Here is a 20,673-nt window from a genome sequence, read left to right as displayed (position 1 = left end):
AGGCAGCCTGCTTGCTGCAAGATCAGTTAACAGTCTGACTAGAAAATAATTTTCTTATGTCCTGGACTCTGCATGCAGAGTAAACACTGCCTCTTCTGCTGTAAAGGGATGCAGCTCACCCTGTACACTCCAACATAAGAGAGCCAGCAGGGCAGGATCAGAAACCACATTAGTTCATACCCAAAACCTAGTATCTTCCTCTGTAATAAGCATTTCTCTTCTTCAAGTAACTTGTGCATCCTTCCTGAAAACACAGCTTGTCACAGTGATGTGAACAGATCATACCTGCAACCTACTCTGAAATAAAATGACCCCAAACCACCACATGGAAAACCCTTCATATTCATTACCAGAACAGCTCCAAGCAAGTTCTCTGCTCAAAGAGAACAACTCCAGATTCCCACAGAGCAAAGCTCATTCCAAGGTGGAGGGATCACATACAAACAGTCCTTTTACCATCATCCCCTCACACAGCTCCCATGCCTATCAGGTAGACCAAGATCCTTAAAGACTGCTCTTGCTAATGATGTTTCAGGACAGGGACCCTAGAGAGCAAGCACACTTCAAGTTTCTCCAAACCAGGCGCACCTGAAAAAGTTCATTTCTCACCATTGTGCTAGTTTGAAGCAAGCTAGAATGTTTTGGTAACAGAACTAGATAACGGGCAGTGGAATTAAAAACATGGTGTCAACTTCTCTCACAGTTACGCTGAGAACTCTGGGAAGAAGAAAGACTTTTTCTCCATTTTTGTTCTCACTCTTGCTTTGGCCTTAGACCTGGTCACATCTCATTAACCCTGCTCCTACTAACCCTGCTCCCTAACCTCTTGGCTGCACCTCTTTTCTTCCTGAGAACTGGGGTAAGGTTGAGAGGGCCGGGGGGAGGTGTTGGGGTGGTTTGAGAGCCCCTCCTGGGGACTCAGGTTTCTGGGAGGGGAGTTGTGCTTTTGTATTGTTTATCCTTTGTATATTTCTGTATATAATTGTATATAACTGTATATATTGTAAATAGCTGCTTGTAAATTCTGCTAGCTGTAAATAAATTGCTTCATCTATATTCCCAGGGTCCGTCTGAGTTAGCTGGGGCAAATTCAAAAGTGTGGGGTGGCGGGGTAACCCCCAAACCATCACATTTTTAATTGGCTTTCCCAACGTGGGGCTAGAGATTTTTCAGTGAGTGGAAATTAGCTCTGGGAATTAAGATGAAGCTAATCAAGCAGCTATTGTATTTGGTTGGTGCATTGCTCTGGTCTGGTTTTGTTTACTTGGCATTTAATTGGATAAAAGCTCAAATTGTTGCTTATTTCATTGATCTGGCTTATAATAAGGCTAAAGCTAAGGTTTCAGATATGTTCTGGAGCTGGGGTGATTTTATTCTTGGTTATGCTGGTTTTAATATCTCTGAGAATATTACCAAGGACATTACAGGAGCTCTGGTCAATAATGTGACAATCAATGGAAATTCTGCTTTGAATATGGCTCTAATGAGAGTTATTCAGCCTAAGACAGGAATTCCAACTGTTTGCTTAGGTACATGCTCTTGTAAAACTGTTTTTCTTCTCACAATTTTTAATATTTGCCTCATGATTTTGATATTCATATTAATTTTGGCATTATTGGTGAAAAATTCAAAACCAGCTTCTGTAAGAGCTAGGAAGAATTCTGTGTCTCAGAAGCAGTCTCTTTCACAGCAAAACAAGGGAACACAGTTATCGGCTTCCCCCTTGCCAGCCTCTGCCCCTCCTTCTCCAAGTGCTGGGAATACTGCCAGTGTTCCTGCCAATAACGTAAACAATGATAAGGATAACCAAAACAAGCCACAGAGTTTAGCAGGAGCCTCAGGAGGACAGGCAGGTACCCAAAATCAGAATGTTCCTAGCAAAAATGAAAACACCTCAGGGTTGGCAGGCATCCCAGGAGGACAGGCAAACAATCCTACTAGTGCTAATAACACTAGCCCAGTCAGTCCAAATCCTAATGACACCAGCTCAGCCAATTTGAAACCCCAGCCAGCAGACCAGAACCAAAATCCTCCTGTTAAAAGCAAGGCAGATTTGAACTCACAAGCTCCAGGTCAGACCCCCAGTAATTCAAATGTTCCAGGTCAGACCCCTAAGGATTCAAACCCTCCAAGTCAGACTCCTAAAGATTCAAATCCTCCAGCAGACACATCCAAGTCTGTTGCTGCTCAGGCCCTTCTGGCACCTGCTAAGGCAAAAGCTAAGACAAAGAGTGGTTCGCAGGAGGATGTAAGACAGGGGACCTCTGGTGATCAGCAGCAAGAGGAGGAAGAGGAGGCAGTTAGTCTGCGAGACCTTGTAGATGTGCTGAGACAACAATACTCAAGTGAGAGGAGCACTGTGAGGTTAGCTGCCAAGAGAGAGGATGGTTCCCATGAGTTTAGGAATGCTATGAGGAAGATTGTGTTAGGCCCGGCACCACCAGAACAACAGGAAGAAGAGGAGGAAGATGACATCCAAGGCTCAAAGGATCCACTCAAAGAGGTCAGGGAAGTTAGGAAGGAATACTCAAGGGAATCAGGTGAGCCAATCCTAAGCTGGCTAGTGAGATGCCGTGGCATTGGTGCTAATGCTCTGCAGGTAGGAGACAAGTCTGCCAAGCAGCTGGGACCACTCACTAAGGAGAGTGGAGTGGACAAACACCTAGCAAGTCCTCTTGGTAGGGTTAGCTTGTGGACACGCCTTCTGTTGGCTGTGGCTATGAGATATCCTTCCCGAGATGATTTGCCATGGGCTGCCAAGAAGTGGAACACCGTTGAGCAGGGAATTAAGCTTCTGAAGGAGTTTGCTGTGAAGGAAGTGCTTTATGGAGATCATGGTACTCATGAGCCTGACGATATTCCTTTGGGAACAGGTCTCATGAAGAAGTTGATTAAGCTTGCTCCTTCATCCTATGCTAACATCTTGGCCAGTAAGTTTCTAGCAAGGAGTGATAATGGAAGATCTTTCACTGTTGGTGAATTCACTGACCAGCTCAGGCAGATAGAGGATAGCTTGTCACATTCTGGCCTAGTCTCTGCCATACAAACTATGACCACAGAAATTAAAGATACCATGAAAGAACTGAAGGAGGATCTCAAAAACATTACCAATCTGGTAAAGGATACCATTCCTGCATCATCTGAATGGGTGAATGTTTCTGCAGTCAGGAACAGACGCCCACCTCCTGCAAGGCAATTCCAGCCCAGGAGGAGACAAATTCCACCCAGACAGCAGCAATCACGTGCGTCACTGTGGATACTTCTGCGTGACACATACGGTGAGAACATGAACAAATGGGATGGTAAACCTACTTCAGCTCTTTCAAAGAGGGTCAGGGATCTGCAGAGTGGCAGAAACAGAGGCAGCAATGCCAGGAAAGTAGCTGTCACTTCTTCAGCTCCCGAGAGCAACTGCAATTGTTCCAACAGTTGCAGTTCCTCTCGCAACAATACCAATCACTGTGTACACCCCACATGCCATGTTCAGCATTAGGGGTGCCCTGCCTCCAGCCAGGAGGAGGAAAGGGATAGTGGAGAGAACCGAATCTATTGGAATGTATTCATTAGGTGGCCTGGCAGTTCAAGAGTTTGGAAATACAGGGCTTTAGTTGACACAGGTGCTCAGTGTACTTTATTGCCATCAAATTGCAAAGGGACAGAGTCTATTTCTATCTTTGGAATCACTGGTGGATCTCAAGAGTTAACTAAGATACAGGCTGAAATCAGTTTAACTGGTAAAGAGTGGAAGACACATACTATTGTAACTGGTCCTGATGCGCCTTGCATTCTGGGAATTGACTTTTTGAGACAAGGTTGTTTCAAAGATCCTAAGGGTCATAAATGGGCTTTTGGAATAGCATCTGTAGAGATTGAGGATGATAAATTGAAATTGTCTGTTAGACCTGAACTTTCTAATGAATCTGCAGTTGTGGGACATCATGACATTGAGGACCTGGAAGTGCCAATTGCAACTCAAACTGTTCATCATAGGCAGTACAGAACTAACCGTGACTCTTTGTTGCCCATTCATCAGCTGATTCGTCAATTGGAGAGTCAGGCTGTCATTGAGAAAGCTCATTCACCTTTCAACAGTCCCATCTGGCCTGTGCGCAAACCTACGGGCGACTGGAGACTCACAGTTGACTTTCGTGCCCTCAACGAGGTGACGCCACCCATGAGCGCAGCTGTGCCGGACATGCTGGAACTCCAGTACGAGCTGGAATCGAAGGAGGCTAAATGGTATGCAACCATAGACATTGCTAATGCTTTCTTCTCTATTCCCATAGCAAAGGAGTGCAGGCCTCAGTTTGCATTCACCTGGAGAGGAATCCAGTACCAGTTCAATCGTTTGCCTCAGGGGTGGAAACACAGCTCAACCATCTGTCACTCAGTCATCCACAATGCACTGGAGAAAGGTAAAGCTCCAGAGCACATCCAGTACATCGACGACATCATTGTGTGGGGCCAAACTGCTGAGGAAGTCTTTGAGAAAGGTAACAAAATCATTGACATTCTGTTGCAAGCAGGTTTTGCCATTAAGAGAGACAAGGTCAAAGGACCTGCCAAAGAAATTCAGTTTCTGGGAGTGCGGTGGCAGGATGGTCGCCGTTACATTCCTCAGGATGTGATCAACAAAGTCTCCACCATGGCAGTTCCCACCAGTAAGAAGGACACACTTTCTTTCCTTGGTGTGGTGGGATTTTGGAGACTACACATTCCTGGTTTCAGTCAGATTGTCAAACCTCTGCATGATGTGACTCGTAAGAGAAACAATTTCGAGTGGGGACCTGAACAACAAGCAGCCTTTGATCAGATCAAGCGAGAAGTAGTCCATGCAGTGGGCCTGGGACCTGTAAGATCTGGTCCGGACATTAAAAACATTCTGTACACGGCTGCCAGTGACAATGGTCCAACTTGGAGTCTTTGGCAGAGAGCTCCAAAGGAGACACGTGGTCGTCCTCTTGGTTTCTGGGGACGTTGTTACAGAGGTTCAGAGACAAATTACACTGCAACTGAGAAAGAGATTCTAGCAGCCTATGAGGGAGTGAAAGCAGCTTCTGAAGTGATTGGAACTGAGTCACAGTTGCTTTTAGCTCCTAGACTGCCAGTTCTTAACTGGATGTTCAAAGGTAAAGGTTCATCACCACATCATGCCACAGATGCAACCTGGTCTAAATGGATGGCTTTGATAACCCAACGAGCACGAATGGGTAATCTTGACCGACCTGGTCTGGTGGAGGTGATCACCAACTGGCCGGAAGGCACAGACTGTTCCAAACCTCCAGAGGAGAAAATAACTCGTGCTGAGGAAGCTCCTCCCTATGGTGATCTCTCTGATCAGGAAAAGAACTATGCTTTGTTCACAGATGGTTCCTGTCGTCTTGTTGGGAACAAGCGAATATGGAAGTCAGCAGTTTGGAGTCCAACCAGGAGAGTTACCGAAACGAAAGACGGAGAAGGAGAATCCAGTCAGTTCGCTGAGGTAAAAGCTGTTCAACTTGCTCTTGATGTGGCTGAACGTGAGAATTGGCCTATCCTTTACCTCTACACCGACTCGTGGATGGTAGCCAATGCTCTATGGGGTTGGCTAAAGGACTGGAAGAAGAATGGTTGGCAGAGGAAAGGAAAGCCTATTTGGTGTGCTGATCTATGGCAGGACATTGATGCACGGCTGGAGAAAATTCCAGTGAAGGTGCGGCACGTAGATGCACACATGCCTAAGAGCAGAGCCACTGAGGAACATCAACATAACCAAAAGGCAGACCAAGCTGCTAAGATTGCTCAAGTTGATACCAACTCTGAACTTGACATCGACCTTGACTGGAAACACCGAGGTGAGCTGTTCTTAGCTCGGTGGGCCCATGATTCATCTGGACATCAAGGCAGAGATGGAACATACCGATGGGCTCGTGATAGGTCAATTGACTTGTCCATGGACGCTATCACCCAAGTCATCTATGACTGTGACATTTGTGCTGCTATTAAGCAGGCTAAGCGAATCAAGCCCTTATGGTATGGTGAGAGATGGTCAAAGTATAAGTATGGTGAAGCCTGGCAGATTGACTACATCACTTTACCTCGATCTCGTTCTGGCAAGCAGTATGTGCTGACGATGGTAGAAGCCAGCACTGGATGGTTGGAGACCTATCCAGTTCCACATGCTACTGCACGTAACACCATTGTTGGTTTGGAGAGACAGATCTTGTGGAGACATGGAACTCCAGAGAGAATTGAGTCAGACAATGGTACTCATTTCAAGAACAATCTTGTAAAAAACTGGGCCAAAGAGCATGGTATTGAATGGATCTATCACATACCCTACTATGCACCAGCTTCAGGGAAGATTGAACGCTACAATGGTTTGCTGAAAACCACCCTAAAAGCCATGGGGGGTGGAACTCTGAAAAACTGGGACAAACATTTAGCAGAAGCTACCTGGTTGGTAAATAGTAGAGGTTCAGTAAATAGAGCAGGACCTGCACAATCAGATTTGGTCCAAACAGTAGACGGTGATAAAGTTCCTGTTGTACATGAGAAGAATCTGTTAGGGAAAACTGTTTGGGTATTTTCTCCTTCGGGCGAAGGGAAACCTGTCCGAGGGGTGGTTTCTGCTGAAGGTCCTGGTCATACATACTGGGTAATGCAGGAGAATGGTGAAATCCAGTGTATTCCACAGAGAAATTTAACTTTAGCTGAGAGAGTTTAAATTCAAGCTGTTAGGAGTTTTCTGTTCTAGGTAACATCGGCGCCCAACACTGAGAGAATCTACGATAGAATCTACAGTACGTGAGCACGAACCCAACATCACCTGGGAGTCCCTGTTCTGAGCTTTTGAATCACCTACATCTGATTGAAGTGTGAACTGAACTTGTATATATTGTTTTATTGTAAATATTGGTTTAGATTAGATTGGATAATTCTCAGCGATACTCTGAGCGAAGTAGACAAGGGGTGGATTGTGCTAGTTTGAAGCAAGCTAGAATGTTTTGGTAACAGAACTAGATAACGGGCAGTGGAATTAAAAACATGGTGTCAACTTCTCTCACAGTTACGCTGAGAACTCTGGGAAGAAGAAAGACTTTTTCTCCATTTTTGTTCTCACTCTTGCTTTGGCCTTAGACCTGGTCACATCTCATTAACCCTGCTCCTACTAACCCTGCTCCCTAACCTCTTGGCTGCACCTCTTTTCTTCCTGAGAACTGGGGTAAGGTTGAGAGGGCCGGGGGGAGGTGTTGGGGTGGTTTGAGAGCCCCTCCTGGGGACTCAGGTTTCTGGGAGGGGAGTTGTGCTTTTGTATTGTTTATCCTTTGTATATTTCTGTATATAATTGTATATAACTGTATATATTGTAAATAGCTGCTTGTAAATTCTGCTAGCTGTAAATAAATTGCTTCATCTATATTCCCAGGGTCCGTCTGAGTTAGCTGGGGCAAATTCAAAAGTGTGGGGTGGCGGGGTAACCCCCAAACCATCACAACCAGCAAGCTCCCACTCTGCCCAGGTCACAGGCATTTAAATATCAGGACTAGGAAACCCCAGGATATCCAACCAGCTCCTGCCCAACCTCTTCAGCATGTACTGACCATCTCCCACCAGTACAGAGGAAAAACAGCTCCCTGGTGCTGCTGGGCAAGTACTTCAAACAAGTCTTCCACCCTGACAGTCTTCCAGGCCCAGCAGCCTTTATGACTTTAACCTGAGCACAAAATACTCACTAAGGAAAGTAAACAAGAAGTATGACTGCTGGGCAACCAGTAAAAGATAACCCTCAAAGGCTCATTTTCATTCTTTCAGGTGGGCTTTTGTAAAGCTAAGGCAAGAAGGCATACCTCCTCCAGAAAGCAAGCAGACATCTGCCTTGCTCCCCACCATGGGTTTTGGTAGCTGTGATTTTCCTTATGTTCAGAGAAGCATTAGGAACAGAGGAGACTGCTCAGGCTTTTAGCTTATTAGTGCTACAGACAAGTTAGAAGAAGTTAGGTGTGCCAGCTAAATATAGCAAAGCCACTTGAAGTCTGCTGAGGGTGCAGGTGCAGGGCAGCAAAGGAGGGGGTACCTTGTCAAAGGGGCCAAAACACTCCACACAGGCTGCACTGTCAAGAAGTGAGTCATACAAATTTGCCATAGATAAAATACCCAAGTATACCAATGTGCTTGCTAGCTGAGAGCTGCTCCTGCAAGCGTGTTTATTTCTGGTCAAGTGGACCTTTATGCTGAAGCAATCAGCACCCAGACACTCATCAAATCCAGGGAGTCACTGCAGTTGAGCTTATGGGGACAATGATAAAGCCAATGCTAACCCATGCCCCAAACTAAACAAAGACTTAGAGCATCTATAAGTCTATAGCAGTGCTATAGTGCTAGAGCAGTGTGTTACAACTGTTAGATGTGGGATCATAAAGACAGAGCATAAGCCAAAAAAAACACCCAGAAAATTGTGAATTAAAAACCCTGCATCCTCCCAAGTTGCTTTTTGACTGGCAGACAGTGGGAATGCACAGCACAGTTTTTCTGTGCTGCAAAACTTAGTCAGACTGACAGTTTCCACTGACCTACAAAAGTACCTTGAGAACTGCAAGTTTAGCTATGTTTTATCAGGGGAATGAGGCTAACTTGCTGTTATCACCAGATTCATTCCAAGAACAAATTCTTGGGTTTGTTTAGTGGGCTTTTTTACTTCAAGAAAAGATTAAAGGGTTCAAGTGGATTTGCTGACATTTCAACCTTAAGGAAGTAAGAGGTGGGTCACGGAAGAAAAGTAATTCATTAGTGCCCCACACTTATCTGCAGGGGGAAAAAGCTTACTGCTTTAGCTGCAAGTTATAATCCCATCTCCTTTCACAGCTTGGAGTGGCATAGGCTCCCCAAAACACACAAATGGGAACAGGAGAGAAATATCCTCTCAGGACATTGTGCTACAGACAGCAGAACAGCCATAATCCTGTTTTCCTCACTTCCTGAGGCAGTGAACAAAACAGCTGCGTTTATTGGACTGTCCACTTCTCACACATAAAACTTTCACCCAACTTGTGTCTTACCACAGCATCAATCTCTTGCACCTACCACTTCAAATGCCACATTCACCCATGTCTGTATCTACCTCGCTAGGCAGCATCAGTGACAGTGAATTGTGTTTCAGGAAATCTTCACAGATCACCTCCAGTGAGACAAATCCCATGGGAAAGGAGACAGCTCATCTGCACTTCACCCAGCTGGTGGCCCCTCTGCAGAAGAGATCCACAGTAAGACCCCTCTGGTGCACAAAGCCACCACAGGACAGACTAAGGTGGAGGAAACTGCCTGACAGCAAGGAAGGGGCTACAGTAAATCTGAAGCTGTGTGCTTTGCACAACCCATGTCTCTCACCCCTACCCTTCTCCCCAAAACTCAAGTCAAGGCTGATCATTCTTTGCTGCTCACAACTCCCCATAGCTCAGCTACAAGAGGCTTGGGTGGTCCTCCACATCTGAAGAGTTCCAAGAGACCAAGCATTGCCAACAGTGATTTTGTTGGGAGAAGATTTTTGCTCATCAATTAATAATATATTTAACAGGTTAAAAAGATTTCAAAGTGACCAAAGCTTGATATAATGTTGAGATGTTAAGCTTCTGAATGAGAGCTCAGGAGTACAGCCAGTTCACATGTTTTCATGCACATAAAAGTCTCAGGTGCCAGTCCATATTGCTGGGCAATGCTTTTGTGGGAGACAGAGACTACAGACAGGATGATGCCTTCCAAAATCAGATGCTGAGGGGGTTTCTTCCCATCCCTGATGTAAAGAAATGTATGGTACAGGTCCCTTGATGGTAACTGTACAAATTAATTCAATGACAATGCCTCCTGTCATCCAGCCCACGGAAAACAGACACATGAAATCAGTCCAAAGAACAAATGAAAGGGGAAGTATTTTTCAGTTTATGTCAACAGAGGTGACTGTGGGGCAGACAGAAACTACAGGAAATCAAACCCAGCACTTCAAGGGACATTGTTCTGGATGTCAAATGGAGAAAGTACTCAGCTACAAACACATTGATTCAGCCAGGCTCAGGGAAATTCCTCAGCTTCTGCACTAAGTACCACCTGCAATAGGTAATAATTTTTTGTGATTACCACTCTTAGTTGAGATACTGAAAACTATTTCCTTCACAGGAAGAGAAATGTGGGCTTCTCTAATCCTTGACTTTCTCCACAAACATTCCTCAGGGACAGCCAAACCCAGTTATGAAGGAAAAGAGACCACAGACCTGCCCTGTGGCATGTCATTTAGGTGCAATTTATGACCCATGCATTGAACACTTGGTGTTCAAACCTGGATATTCCCCCTGCAATCAGACATCTTTTCCTCAGAAGGAAAGGGAAAAAGCACCCTGGAAAGCAACAGAATTCACTGAGTTTACCCAAAGAGGAATTTTCACCACATCATACTGAGAATTCACGGAGGTTTGCATTTGTCTGCTCAGTTGGGAGCTTCAAGTTGATCTCTTTGGGCAGCCATCTGCTTTTTCCAGGAGCTGCCACAGTTCTCAGTACAAAAACCACAGCACACAGACACTACACTGAACTCAACTGACAGAAAGCCCTTCACCCTGAAAACCTGTCCACCACCATTTCCATCTTCCACATGCAAGTGGGTAAAAGTCACCTGTGTGGTTCATCAAGGTTTCCTTCCCAGGGGAGGATGCAGCTCAAAGGCTGAGCTCAGCCTCTCACACAGTGACTCCAAGGGCAATGGAGCCATGGCAGGCAGCAGGAACACTGGAAGATAATACCCAAATGACATTAGCAGCTGTGGAGTTATCGTCCTAGGCACAAACACTGTAGACAAGCATTCAAAATCCTTTCATGAAGACATGATCCCTGCTTCCAGGTGATTCCCTCCTTCTTGTGAGCAGGTGCCTATTTTTGCAGCTCTTGCTTCATCTTTTTCCTCTAAGTACAAGTTCTTTGCAGCTCCAAATTCCAACTCACAGGAAAAGTACAATTTGCTAACCTCCAATAGTGCTGGCATCCAATCCTCTCTGCCACAGCACAGGGACCAAACCACCTCTTGTGTCCCATTTGGGACCCCCTTCCTCATCAGACTGCACAGCAGTCAGCACACACAGCCTCAGCAAAGGCAACAGCAAGCCAGAGCAGCAGTATTGCCAGCTCAGATGGACAAGCATCCCTCTCCAGTGGACCTACAGCAGCTTTCACCACTCTTCACCAAGCACTATCTGGTGCAGGCAGCAAGTAGCACAGGTAGCTCTGCCCCAGCTCCCTCAGCAAGGCACCAGGATCATGACATCAGAAAGAGATCAGACATGAGAAACTGGGGCAGGTCTGCGAGAGCCTGTGAACTGGGCTGATCTCCCAGTCCAACAGCAAATGCTTCCACCCTGTGCAGCCCTTACAAGTCCACACACAAATGTGCTTCTTCAGTGAAATAAACTGAGCCAATTCTTACTGCCAGGGCTAAGAAGAAAGCCTCAATGCAAGGTTTTGTCACTGGAAGAAATGCAGTGCAGATGCATTTTAATTACAGAAAATCTCTGCACAGAGAGCTCTGTTAGAACCTGTGGCTTCTAAGATTTGGTTATAGCACTGCCCATGAAGGGAATCAGCATCTGCGAAGTCTAATTCTCTTGCAGACTATCTAATGCCATAGCTGCATGCTATGGCTGCTTGTACTTTCTTCCTCATAAGCCTCTTGTGGAATTAATCCTTTTTCCAGAGCCCAGACCGACAGCTCATATGCTGAATACATAATCCTGGCTGGGAATGACACAGTTTAAATTCTTCATGAGGGAGTGAAGCAGAGATGCTCTTAAAAATTCTGTTTGTTTTTACATACATCTGAGCTATACAAGGGAAGGAAAAGAGGAGACTGCTTCTGTTTCAGAACTAGAGTTCTCCTAACAACAACCTCAACAGACAGGTTCAGCTGTTTCCCATGTTTCAGCCACTGACAGATGTAAACACCCATTTTACACCACGGGATTTGACCTGCCTCATGGGTATTAATATGCTCCAGACCTTGCAAGGGATCTTCCTAGGTCAGCCAGCAACTGTGACATAACCTGCTTTTGTGAAAGCCTTTCCTAAGCTGCCCTGAGCACGCAGGTTATTTTTCTCTGGCAATGAGGAGGACACTTCACATTATTTTCCCATCATCACTAACACAAGCATGTTTTTCTCCAAGGATGAGAAACACAAATTCTTTACTGCCTTGCATCTTCTGTACTTCATACAGAGCGACACTCACAATAAAAACCCAAACAACACACCAGCCGAGCAAAAAACCCAAAGCAAAATGAAACAAAACACCCAGCCAAACAAAACCACTTTCCAGCAACTTTCTCACTTATTGGTTTCTGTACAGATCTCTCCTGCTCTGTTATTTTTCTACAGCAAGCTCACTTCTTGGAATGCTGAAAATCCTGGTGGGAAACACAAGAGTGGCACAATACAGGCACAGAGCAGGTGCAGCTTGGCAAGCCCAGGGATGTTCAAACATCATATTCAAAGACATCTGCCAATCCTCTTCAGGCCAAGCTGTTAGTGCCCTGTTCAAGGTGAGGATAGCATGAGACTGATCTTCTGAAGTTTCAGAAGATGGTGATGGCTGAAGGCGAGACACCTTTCAGCAGAGCTGCTGCACAGTACATTGGCCAGCTTGACTTGATGTTAGCACTGTTGTGTCAGAAAGATGTACCCACACTGCTAGGGGGTCAGCAACTTAACTTTCCCACGGACTGAGAGCAATGTTGATTAGCTTAAGATTACATCAACTAAATGTCAATGAGAAATTCAGCTGAGCCACAACCCTCCCATGGGGCCTCTCCCCCATATTTTCACTTAAGGGCAGTGGAATGAGGTCTGGCAAAGAAAGACACTTGCATGGACTCCCATAGTGAGCTGGTGACAGGTTTGAACAGATTCCAGATTCCTACATAGAATCAACCAGGTTGGAAGATACCTCCAAGATCATCCAGTCCAACCTATCACCCAGCCCTACCCAGTCAACCAGACCATGGTACTAAGTGCCTCAGCCAGTCTTTTCTTGAAGACCTCCAGGGATGGTGCCTCCACCACCTCCCTGGGCAGCCCATTCCCATTGGTCAATCCCTCTCTCTGTGAAGAACTTCCTCCTAACATCCAGCCTATGCTTTCCCTGGCACAACTTGAGACTGTGTCCCCTTGTTCTATTGCTGGTTGCCTGGCAGAAGAGGCCACCCCCACCTGGCTACAGTGTCCCTTCAGGTAGTTGTAGACAGCAATGAGGTCACCCCTAAGCCTCCTCTTCTCCAGGCTAAACAACCCCAGCTCCCTCAGCCTCTCCTCATAGGGTTTGTGTTTCAGGCCTTTCACCAGCTTTGTTGCCCTTCTCTGGACACATTCCAGCACTTAAACATCTCTCTTGAATTGAGGGGCCCAGAACTGGTCACAGAAGCACCTTACTCAGCAAATATACACAGGTCACTTACTACAGAAGGCTCTTCTCCTGCAAGGAGAGCAAGAGCAATCTGCACTTGCTGTTCTCCAGCGCCAGCATCTCACCAGCCATTTTCAACAGCTCAGAAACTGTTCAAACTCCTAGCTCAAGCCTGGCAGTTCTTCCCTTTGCAACAAGAAGTTGATCACCTTCCATATGTGAAAGAGAGAAGGGAGTGTAGCCATCTTCTGATGAAAAGCATTCAAAACCCACACAGCAGGAAGCCAAAGGGCAGGGGTGGGTAAAAAAAAAAAGCACAAATTTGATCAGCAAAGTTGCAAGCTGCCAGCTGGTGTGCATTTGTGCACCACAGTGAAATGCTCACAGCAAGACCTGCTCTAGAAAGCAGAGGTGCAAATGACCTGGCAAGTACTACCAACTCGTGGAGAAGCTGGATGTCAGACTGTGTCTATCAGTTCCAAGCAAGTGTCTCTCCTGCCTAGCAGGAGCTTCTTTCCAGTCTGCCCCCCTCACCTTGCCCTTCTTCTAAGGTGAACAGAACCACAGCCACATTACTCTAGAGCACACATGGGCTCTAAGACATCTCCCTGCTGCTTGCTTGGCCGAGACAGCCTTTGTGGTGTTCAGCCCTGAAACAGGCTTATCATTTGCAACCCAAAGCAAACACCCTGGGATCATCCATGTGTCCAGCACTACCACTGCAGCTGCTCTGCAGCCGCAGGAACACGAAGCCCAGGTTGCCAATTATCGCTCCTACATGGACATCCAGGTCACCCAGGCAAATTTCATCTGCTATCAGAAGGCCTAATTACTTTTAATCAGAGGAAAAGTGAAAAGAACACATCTTTCACAGGTGAGCAAAAACAGAGGCTAAAGACCATTAGGGTTTTCTAGTATAATAATTCTGAAGTGTGAGAGACGGAGAACTTCTGGCTAAAATGTCAAGTCTGTAGCTACAGTAATTAGAAATTGCTACAGTTCTCTCGACTCAAGGATAAAACTTAGTCTCGAAGCATTAGCAGCTCTGACATGACTGAATCTGTTACTGTGGCACCCAGAGAAAAATGCCTCATTCTTTCAGATTCTTGCATGTGTGGAGAAACACAACTTCAGCTGCAAAGTGCTACCAGCTGCTTATTCTCCAAAATAAAACTGTATTTTTAGCCTCAGCGCTTACTCAGGATGTGTGTGAGTACTGCGATTAAGCTCTCCTGCTCATTGAAAGCTCCATCAAATCTGCTGCAGAGGACAAGTAACAATGCAGGCTTCAGTGCAGGAGGTGATCCATGTGACAGTCTGCATGATCATCACCTTCTGTTCAGGAACAACAAGAGGAACTCTGCCAGGGGTCTGCCGGACCGAGTTTGAATTGGATTCTGTGTAGATGGAGGGAGAAACTCTGGCAGCAAAGTGCAATTGCCAAAGCTCAGTTTCCAGAGAGCGGGGATTTGCTATCAGAACATCTAATCATTTGATTGGCACCACACAAGCAACTCCATGCTCCACAACCATCATCATCTCCATGCTAGCGTGAAAGGTTTGACAGCACCTGAGCTACCGCAGCTCACTGCTTCCCCAGCAGCCCTCCGCTGGCATGTGCTGCTCCAGCACTGAACCAACGCATTGGCTATCCAGGCAGAAAAGCAACCAGATTAGAAACAAAGACAGTGAAATGAATTATTAAGAATGGAGCCAACAAGGGCAGAGGCAGTGCCAGGGAGGGCTGGACCATGGGGCCAGGTGTAGGATGTGGGATTGGGCTCAAAGAGCTGTCAGGAGCTGCCAGACACATGCTCTGAGCCCTGGCATGCCTCAGTCTGCAAGGCAAGGCAGCTCCCACACTGCACAGCACGCTCCAATCCTGAACCCTTATCAAAGTTACAACGTGAACCAGGACACGGGAATTTCCTGCAAGCAGAGCTCAAAATCCACTCCTTCACAGAAACCTCTCTCCTCTTTGCAGCCTGGGAGATGAAACAATGCTGGCAGCTACCAGGACACTACCTGTACCCTGGCTCTGCGCATTTGATCATGCTGGAGAATTTTTTTGTTGCTAGGTTGCACAAAGCAGTCATTTTATTTTTATCACATGCCTGTTTATTCGTGTAGATATTCTTGTTTATTCTTGCAGATATGGCAAACAGCAATCCAAGGCATGCTCAAAATGCTTGTTATACTCTCAGATGGGTCCATTTTCTCTCAGCAAGCAGTCCAAAGCTTCTTGGCCATCATCATATACGCCTTCACACCCAGCCAGCCTCCTTACTCCTCCAGAGGTGCAACATGAAAGCATGACCAACCAGAGGCTTCAGCTCAGCAGAGAATCTAAAGCCACACTGCACACGATTCTTCACTTATTCCAATTCAATTTTAAGTAATCTGGAAAAGGCTATTAATAATAATTTTAAAGCTACTTCCTAACAGCTAGAGCCAAGCACCTAACTTGCAGTAGCCAACATGCTAAACCATTCCCACTTCACCAGGAAACGTTCTCCTGCAAGGCAGCATTTATTTTTGCATGCTTGACATTTGGCAATACCACATTTCACGACTGCTATTCCCCGCTCTGGTGTGCAATATTAACACTTGAACTGATGGGGAGTACAGCCTGGATCAGCACAGACAAGAAATGAGGCAAGACCAGTCCTGGTGCCTGGTGAAGGCAAAAGCTGAAGCAAACTGCTGCTCCCATATGTAGGTCTCACAGCTGGAAGCAGACCACTGGAACCAGCCTGTGCTTTGTGGGGTGATAAGCCTTCATAGAAGGCCAAGTGCCACCCATAGCTCAGCATCCTCAAAGACAGCAGTTCACATCGCACTCCTTGTGTTGTTGTGGTAGAGCCTGAAGCCTTCAGCCAAACCTGGACTATCTCCAGGCTCCTGTTATGAAATGACATGTTTCCTCACTGCAGCAACCTAGAGGCTATTTCACCTAAAGGAGAGACCTTTACTGTTCACCAGACATGGTACTTGTCCTTTCCTGATGCCAACTGAACCTAAGGAAGCTTTCTAAACTCTTACTGCTTTGAAAGGCCTGCCTTCTGCATTGACTGCGACTTCAGAGGACACCCTAAGCTCCAGTTTAACCTCTGTATTTTCCTGCCACATCGCTTAAACATCAGCACACAGCCGGAGACAAAAGACCAACCTCATGCCGACGGGCACCTCTCCATTCCATCAGAAGCCACAGCACTCATGCAGACAGCCTCGCTGCAGCAGGATTTGCCTGGCATTAGATATGAGCATTTGTCTCTTGCTCCACCAATAGCTGGAGGCAATTATCCTACGTGCTGCTACTGGCTGGCGCAGCACTGGGTACACGTTTTCACTTGTCTTAGCAGCAGCACCTGTCAGGCTCTGAGCTCATTATGGCTTTGCTCCGTTCCACCATGCCTGCCAGCGCCACAGCTCGGATCTCTGCCGTGGGCGTGTGGAGCTGGGGTTCAGCCGCCTGCAAGGCCACTGTGTTGGCAAGCAGCTCAAAACCTGCCCCCCTTCAGCAGCACATGGCTCAATTCCCCCATGGCACTGTTTGAAGGCCTCTCTGTCTATACCCAGCATGGCACTCAACTTGATGTGACTCTTAATAACCCACAACAGATCTAAAAGAGAACTACAAACGAGTAAAATTAGCAGGCAAGACAGATGAAGTTGGGCATTTGTAATTGACCCAAATTAACTGCATATCATCTGCACCTTCTGGTGCCCTGGCTTGGCCCTAGTTTGTTTGTTAGAGGTATTACATGTTTCTTAGAAGGGTTTGTTGTGGGGTTTTTCCATCCCCCCCCCCTACCCCACAACTAACCCTCTTTTAATAGCAACATTGAGTCACAAGGATTTCAGTACAGAATTCTGCTGCATTTACAGCAAGACACTAGCCAAGAATAAGCTTTAAATGATAAACAGGGTGGGGTTTTTTTCCCCTTCTAGAGAGACCATATCCATGACAGCTGAGCAAAAGAACCTGAAAATTAAGAGGTGGGACGAAACCTATCGCTCCTAATAGCAGAGCAGCAACAGCAGCCCAAGCCTCTCTTGTGAGCATCCTCTCAGCAGCCTGCTGCGAGGAGCTTTCAGATTTGCTGCTGCTGGCTGCAACTGTTGTGCAACCTATTGCTCACCTGGAACCTGGCTGCTCTAGCAAAGTCGAAGGCTTACTTTTACAATGGTGACTCCTGTTGGCCATTCCCTCTCCCTGCTAAGCACACTAACGCTAATCATTAGCTGTGGTTTTCTCTGTTATGACTGACGCAGCACTAATTGCTTCCCAAATGGCTGTTACCAACTAATCTCAGTGCCCTTATTAAATCAAAACTGGGTGACAAATTGTTTGCACACTCATCCTGGACATTCGGTAAAGAGTCTCAAACAAGCTTTCAGTGAGCAGATGCCTTCTGTGAATAAAAGAAGGTTCTGACTTCAGATCAGCAATTTGGAGCTGGCAGGATGCAGCACCAGAAAGAAAGTCAGGGACACAGAGCACTACTGCAGCTGCGGAACAGCAAACTGGCTCCCACTGCCTCATGCATCCTCAGGCAAGTTCTAGCGCTGGAAACTTAGTGGCAAAAAAAAAGATGAAGGGGTGAAAGGATGGCTCTTCTGTTTCCTGCTACCAGACCCAAGGGTATTTGTCAAAGTTACATCTGAACTAGAAGAAAGTGCTCACTTAAGTTACCAGCAATGCTGCTTAAACATTACTGCATCGCTAACAGACTGTCAGGAGTCAGCCTGGAAAGCTGTAACAAAATACACCCTCAGAAATGAATGTGAAGTCATCGAAGAAATGCTTTCCCTGGAAGATTTCGAAACTAATACAGCAAGGTGGAGAGCTACAGGAAAACTGCTCCAGAAGGCAGCCTGGGAGAAGGCTCCTACACCCGCAGCAGGGAGAAGACGTCATGTCACACCAGCAAATGAAGTAGGGTACTGCAGAGAGAAAACTCACGAGCAGCAGCCTGGAGCAATGCCACCAAGGGGGTTTAAAATCTAGTAGTTTAATAAGGTCTTTGCTCTGTAACTAAATAGCTCCTGTAAATAGCTTAAGGGCTTACTGATATACAAGATGTCCCCTCCTGTCAGGCCAAGCCACAGAGGAGCCCCAGCCTCACAAGTGGGCCAGCTCCTGATCCAAGCATGTAGCAGAGAGACCTGGCACCGCCCCAACACACACACTCTCCAGGTAACACTTGTCTCGGTGAAGCGTTCTGCAAAGCACACACCCACGCTTACTTACAGGATGAATTACCACTAATCAGAAATTCAATGGCATCTGAAGGAGCCTCAGCAGCACACTGAAGTAAAGGGGTTTGTCACCATTTTCAGCCAGACATTAAAAGATCCATTTGCACCACGCAGGTGCATTTGTGTGCAGTTACCTGTTCACTGATGCAAAGAGTTTTCGGCATGCAGCTTCCACAGCTATGCCCTGAAACCCAGAAGTATAAAACTTCCATGAATTAATCTTATATGAAGGCCTATTTCAGAAGCCATCTTGTATCTCTGAGCCCTGCAATGAACAAGCCATAAGCAATCCCCTTCCTATGATACCTGCGTGGGCAAAGGGCTCACACCTGCAGCTGCCAGACATGCCCTCCCTTCTCTGACCCCAGCTACAGCCTGCTCAGACCTTCTGCATTATCTCAAACTTGCCTGTAACTACTAGCATCACAGGCAGCTGCTGTGGCTTCCCCCAGCCCCCAAGACAGTACATATCTGCTAGGGATGTCATGGTGTGTTGGCGGAAAGAGGAGGTGATCCTCTTTGCTGCTCTCTTGGTGCTGGGGTGCCATGCAAATGGAAACTTCACGGCTGAACAGCTGGCACAGGGATAGGCACACAAACACTGCTTATTTATGCCAACCAGGACTGCTAATTAAGAGATTTCAGGGTTATCTAGCAACTATGCATGCTCCTGAGAGAGAAGATTCCCCCATCACCATCTCCCCAGATCATCAACCAGACCAGCCCTTTGGCCCCTTAGCTTCTAACCTCTCAGTCATCACCCGAAGGACCCTTACCTAGCCCATTTTCTCTGGACAAAACTGAGCTCCTTGGACCTTGCTCTTCAAATATGTCACCAACAGAAGATGTCCCCTGCTTCCCTTTAAGCTCCCGATTCTCATCGCGGAAAGAATACGATGCCCCAGAAGGTTCTTGTGTGCTGAAGTCCCCTGCAGTGGGTAACATCCATAAGAACCACAGACGTCCACTTCTCCCAGAGGTACCAAAGAAGGGACTGGGGCGGGGACGATGCCCCCAAAGCAGCGCGCAGGGTCGCTCCATAGCGCCCAAGTGCTCCTTCACCCCTCGTCCCAGCACAAGCCCAGGCCGGGTCCGGTCTTAGCAGGAAAGCCCCAAGCTGCCCCACGACGCCGCTGCCCGCCCCACGGCCCCGCCACCCGCTCGTAAGGAGCAGAAGAGCGAGCTGTCTGACCCCGGGCCGCCCAGCCCCCGTCGGAGCACAGCACAGCCGGCACAGCCGCCTGCCCACCAGCCCGCAGCCGCCCGGCCCACCTGCAGCCGCTGGAGGTAGGAGGCCGGCGCGTAGCCTGTCTCGCCGGAGCCGGCGCGGGTGACAAGCCACCAGTGCTGGTTACTGCGCTCCAACAGCAGGAACGTCTCGCCAGCGGCAAAGGGCAGCGAGTTGGGCTCGGCCGAACGGAAACTGTACAGAGCCCGGTACATGGCGGCGACGACACCGACCCTCCCAACAGCCTGCGCCGGTTCGGCTCGGCCCGGCTCGGCTCGGCACGCCCCTCTCGGGGCCACGCCCCCGACGTCACCGCCACACCACGCCCCCGCGGATCGTTGTGCAGCAGTGCCCCCTGGCGGCGCGGCGGCGGCGCTACCACCGCCTCTGGCCGCAGCGGCAGGGTGGCCCCGTCCCCCGCCGCGCCCGGCGCTCCGGAGCCGCACGACAGGGGGCAGCAGCGGCTCGCGGAGCTCAGCCGGGCAGCAGCAGCCGGGCGGGGCGGGGCGGGGGGGACAGGGCCCGGGGTGCAGCGCGGGAACCCTTGTTCGGCGCTGGGGTCGTTCTGCAGCGGCCTGTTGCAGACGAAGATACCGAACAGCAGCGCTCCTAACGCTGACCCGCGCAACACCCAGCCAGGCGCATCACCTCCACACCACAAACTCCTCTCTGCCCAGCTGGGTACCCCCGAAGAAGCCCCCTCCTCTGGGGATCCCTTATTTCACCAACCAGTGCTCTTAAGTCCCCAAAGTCCCCATGTGCCAGGGGC

General features: G+C 47.7%; 1 protein-coding gene across 2 annotated transcripts in view; it reads right to left on the bottom strand.

Moving 5' to 3' along the window:
- NCKIPSD (NCK interacting protein with SH3 domain) overlaps positions 1-20,181 on the bottom strand; it is a 62,265-nt gene extending 42,084 nt beyond the window's left edge. Inside the window, exons 1-2 of one of the 2 annotated variants that reach the window (XM_064156768.1) lie at positions 19,949-19,997; positions 19,453-19,605 (exon numbers count right to left, since the gene is read on the bottom strand). Coding sequence is in view for 1 of the 2 variants with exons in the window: in XM_064156767.1 (XP_064012837.1) it covers positions 19,949-20,119 (171 nt within the window). In the remaining variant the exon portion in view is untranslated. Of the gene's footprint in view, positions 1-19,452; positions 19,606-19,948 lie in introns of both variants that reach the window. The other variant, XM_064156767.1, reaches the window with a different exon arrangement.
- Between the last annotated feature and the right edge of the window lie 492 nt (positions 20,182-20,673).

The sequence above is a fragment of the Pogoniulus pusillus genome, chromosome 16 (genome assembly GCF_015220805.1).
Source record: "Pogoniulus pusillus isolate bPogPus1 chromosome 16, bPogPus1.pri, whole genome shotgun sequence".
NCBI lineage: Eukaryota > Metazoa > Chordata > Aves > Piciformes > Lybiidae > Pogoniulus > Pogoniulus pusillus.
The sequence above is the reverse complement of the archived record's forward strand: the minus strand, read 5'-3'. Positions and strand labels throughout refer to the sequence as shown.